Source organism: Petromyzon marinus, chromosome 21, assembly GCF_048934315.1.
Source record: "Petromyzon marinus isolate PM22_M1 ecotype Great Lakes invasive population chromosome 21, UKy_Petmar_22M1.pri1.0, whole genome shotgun sequence".
NCBI lineage: Eukaryota > Metazoa > Chordata > Hyperoartia > Petromyzontiformes > Petromyzontidae > Petromyzon > Petromyzon marinus.
The window spans coordinates 2,822,501-2,825,804 of record NC_133687.1 but is presented as its reverse complement, the minus strand read 5'-3'; the positions used below and the strand labels follow the sequence as shown (position 1 = coordinate 2,825,804).

The 3,304-nt window shown below is 49.1% G+C and overlaps 1 protein-coding gene across 1 annotated transcript in view; it reads left to right on the top strand.

The window, feature by feature from the left end:
• The first annotated feature begins 933 nt into the window (after positions 1 to 933).
• The window catches only part of LOC116944656 (PI-PLC X domain-containing protein 2-like), a 20,686-nt gene continuing 18,315 nt past the window's right edge, over positions 934 to 3,304 (top strand). The window contains exons 1-2 of the mRNA XM_032958391.2: positions 934 to 1,026; positions 2,857 to 2,908. Of these exons, the coding sequence (XP_032814282.2) occupies positions 2,896 to 2,908 (13 nt within the window). The 5' untranslated portion in view covers positions 934 to 1,026; positions 2,857 to 2,895. The remainder of the gene's footprint in view (positions 1,027 to 2,856; positions 2,909 to 3,304) is intronic.

Sequence of the window (3,304 nt, the reverse complement as noted above, 5' to 3'; positions counted from 1 at the left end):
ACACACACACGCGCGCGTACTGCGCGCGTGTGTGTGTGTTAGTGCAGTACTGCGCGCTTGTGCGTGTGTGCGTGTGTTAGCGAACACATATAAAGGAAGGCCGGCACAGCGCACAACGGATGAGTGGCCAGCACCACGCCCGGCCGTCTTTGTCTCCCTAGTGGCAATGTTTACACACCGCACCAGGTACTCATTTGAGGCTGAGTCGACCTAGGGGAGGCCCGGGACCGGTTCAGATAATCGTCACTGGTGTTGGCCGTGAGCGGGAATCGAACTCGGGTCACCAGGTTAGCGCGCTGCAGCGCACTGCAGCGCGCTAACCGCTACACTACCACTCCCCACGACAAACACACACCTACACACACCTACACACACACAGACACACACACACCTACACACACACACAGAGGCGGTGTTATTCTGCTACACAATCATTTACAGGAAATGTCCGAGTCGCCAGATCCTCTCGCGAAGCGAAGCGAGACCCAGAATTTGCGGAACCGAAAGCCGCATTGGGGGGAATCTTAGTCTCTGTGTGAACGCGCATTGCACACGTACATACATACAGCGACAAAGATCCCCCGTATAGCCTTAACGGGCTTTTTGGGGCAAGTCATGTTAGGGAGCACCTATGAAGGCCGGAACGGCACACAAAGAGGTTGGGGGGGGGGGGGGGTTGGGTGGCCAGCACCAAGCCCGGCCGCCTTTGTCTCACTACATATGTACACACACCAACAACAGCCGCCGTTAGCCACTATGTAGCGATGACGTGACCACATCGCTTGTGCCAAGCTCGGTGCACTTTCACTTTGAGGCGGTCACGTGAAGTGTCGACCAAGGATGGCTGGCAGGAGCTGGTCACGGGACGGACCCGTATATAAATATATAATCACCACACACATATACACACATATACATACATACACACACGAGCGTGTGTGTATACAGAGGGTGTATATATATAAACCAGGTCTAAAATCACAGCGTCACACATCGCCCAGGCGCGGAGCATGCAAGCAAGCGCTGGTAATCTGCTGAATACTCATCATCATCAGCTGCAACAGCAGCATCATCATCAGCAGCATCATTAGCAGCAGTAGCATCATCATCATCAGCAGCAGCATTATTAGCAGCAGTAGCAACATCATCAGCAGCATCATTAGCAGCAGCATCAGGGAAACCGTAGAAGCATCATCATCAGCAGAATAATAACCAAAGACAAAGATCCCCCGCATAGCCTTACTAGACTGTTGGGGCAAGTGTTTTTAGCGAGCATCTATGAAGGCTGGGCACGGTACGCATGGGGGTGGGTGGCCATGAGCACGCCCGACCGCCTTTGTCTCCCCAGTGGCGGTGTTTTTACACAGCGCACCAGCGACACATTTGAGGCTGAGTCGACTTAGGGGAGGCCCAGGACCGGTTCAGATAATCGGGAATCGAATTCGGGTCACCCGTTTTGTCGCACTAACCACTACAATACGCTCCCCTCTATAATAATAACCAAACGCAGTATCACCATGATCATCATCAGCAGCATCTGTTCCGTGAAAACAACCATAACCCCCAACACCTACGGATTGTGTCTCATCATCATCAGCATCAGCAGCAAGCAATCATCATCACTATCATCATCATTAATAGCAACGTAATTATTGGCAACGCTATCATCATCAGCAACGCCATTATTACCAACACCATCATCAGCAGCGTGAACACAATACACGCTCATGTTTATCATCATCATCATCCGCAGCAGCGCTACCATCATCATCATGTTAGTACTTCAGTGGGCTTGGCCTGGTAGGAGGAGGATGTTTTTATCTTTTTCGGTGATTTATTGATCTTTCTTGGCCTTTGCACTCCTATCGTATGTTTTGTGTTGTTTGTTGTAACGTTCTTGCCCGCCCCGACTGGACGTCTGTGAAGGGGAGCTGTATAGCTCATCGGATTCCTCCAGTATAAATACATATTACGAATAATGTTTTGTTTAAACGCTTTATAAGTATGTCTGTGTATCGTCATCAACTCATCATCACGATCACCGTCATCAACGCTGTCTCTTCACTAAACTAATAACAATTTATATTTTACCAGGTCAGGCCCGTTGAGTTATTTAGATGCTTTTTTTTCAGAAAGAAGCGACCTGGCCACAAATTATAGCTCACCGAAAGTGGCTCGTCACGTGGAAATGTATAGTAGCAGACACATTCTCTAAACGCGCGTTGTTGATTCTAAATGTGGAAGGAAAAACCGGAGGACCCGGAGGAAAAACAGGCATGTTAGCTCCCTCGCCTGGTATGCAGGAGGTCGTGGGTTCGACCCCGACCCTGACGGGTATTTAGAGTATTTGGAGTTTGGATGTCTCTCTCTCTCGTAGTCGTGTGTATTTTTCTCCGGATCCTGCGTGTCTTCCCTCCACATTTGGAAACATGCGTTTCGGCTGCTCCACATTGTCCACGTGACGAGCCACTTCGTTGACCGATCATTTATGGCCAGGTCGCTTCTGAAAACTAACTATTTAGCTCAGTGAGCCTAACCTCGTAAAAAATAAAAAAAAAACAATTATTCAGTTTAAGTTTAAATATACAGCAGGCGTCAGGATCGAAGCCACGACCTCCTGTGTACCGGGCGATGTAGTTAACATCTCGCCACCACGTGTGGGAGGAAACCGGAGCGCCTCGGTGAAAAAAAAACAGAATCTTGTCCTACTGCACGTGCGTGTTTTCTCGACGTGCAACCGGTTTCAACAGGCGCGTTTAAAAGAAGAAAAATAAAACTCATTCAGTTGGCCGAAAACGTCTTCATTTTTCGAGAGGACCGCTGCGACATTAACACGAGTCGCATTGTTCCGCACAGATCGCCTGCCACAGTCACCTGCACCGGAAGGATTGAAGTATGGGTCAGGAAGGTGAGATGAGATTTCGCGTGTCTGCGCTGCACCAGCCACGCTCTATCCACTACTGGATGAGCTGCTCCCCACGAATCTTATTATTTAGTTTGCCCCCCTCCCCCCCCCCCCCTGGTCTAGCTTGTGTTCGCTAACCCACGAGCTCCTCTACCCGTCTCTCAGTGGAATCTCTACAGCAGTGTTCTTCACTAATATTCAGGGGCGGGTGCCACTTTCGCCCACAAGACATCGTCAGTGTGAGCGAGGGACGCACAGTGCCGGATTAAGCCAAATAAAAAAAAATAAACACACTCATTTTTTTTACTCGCATCATAGTAAAGTAATTGTAGTTTTTTTTTTACATTTTTTGTATACAGTCAGATAATGCGACGAATCGCTAACCGTAAACACCCAGTC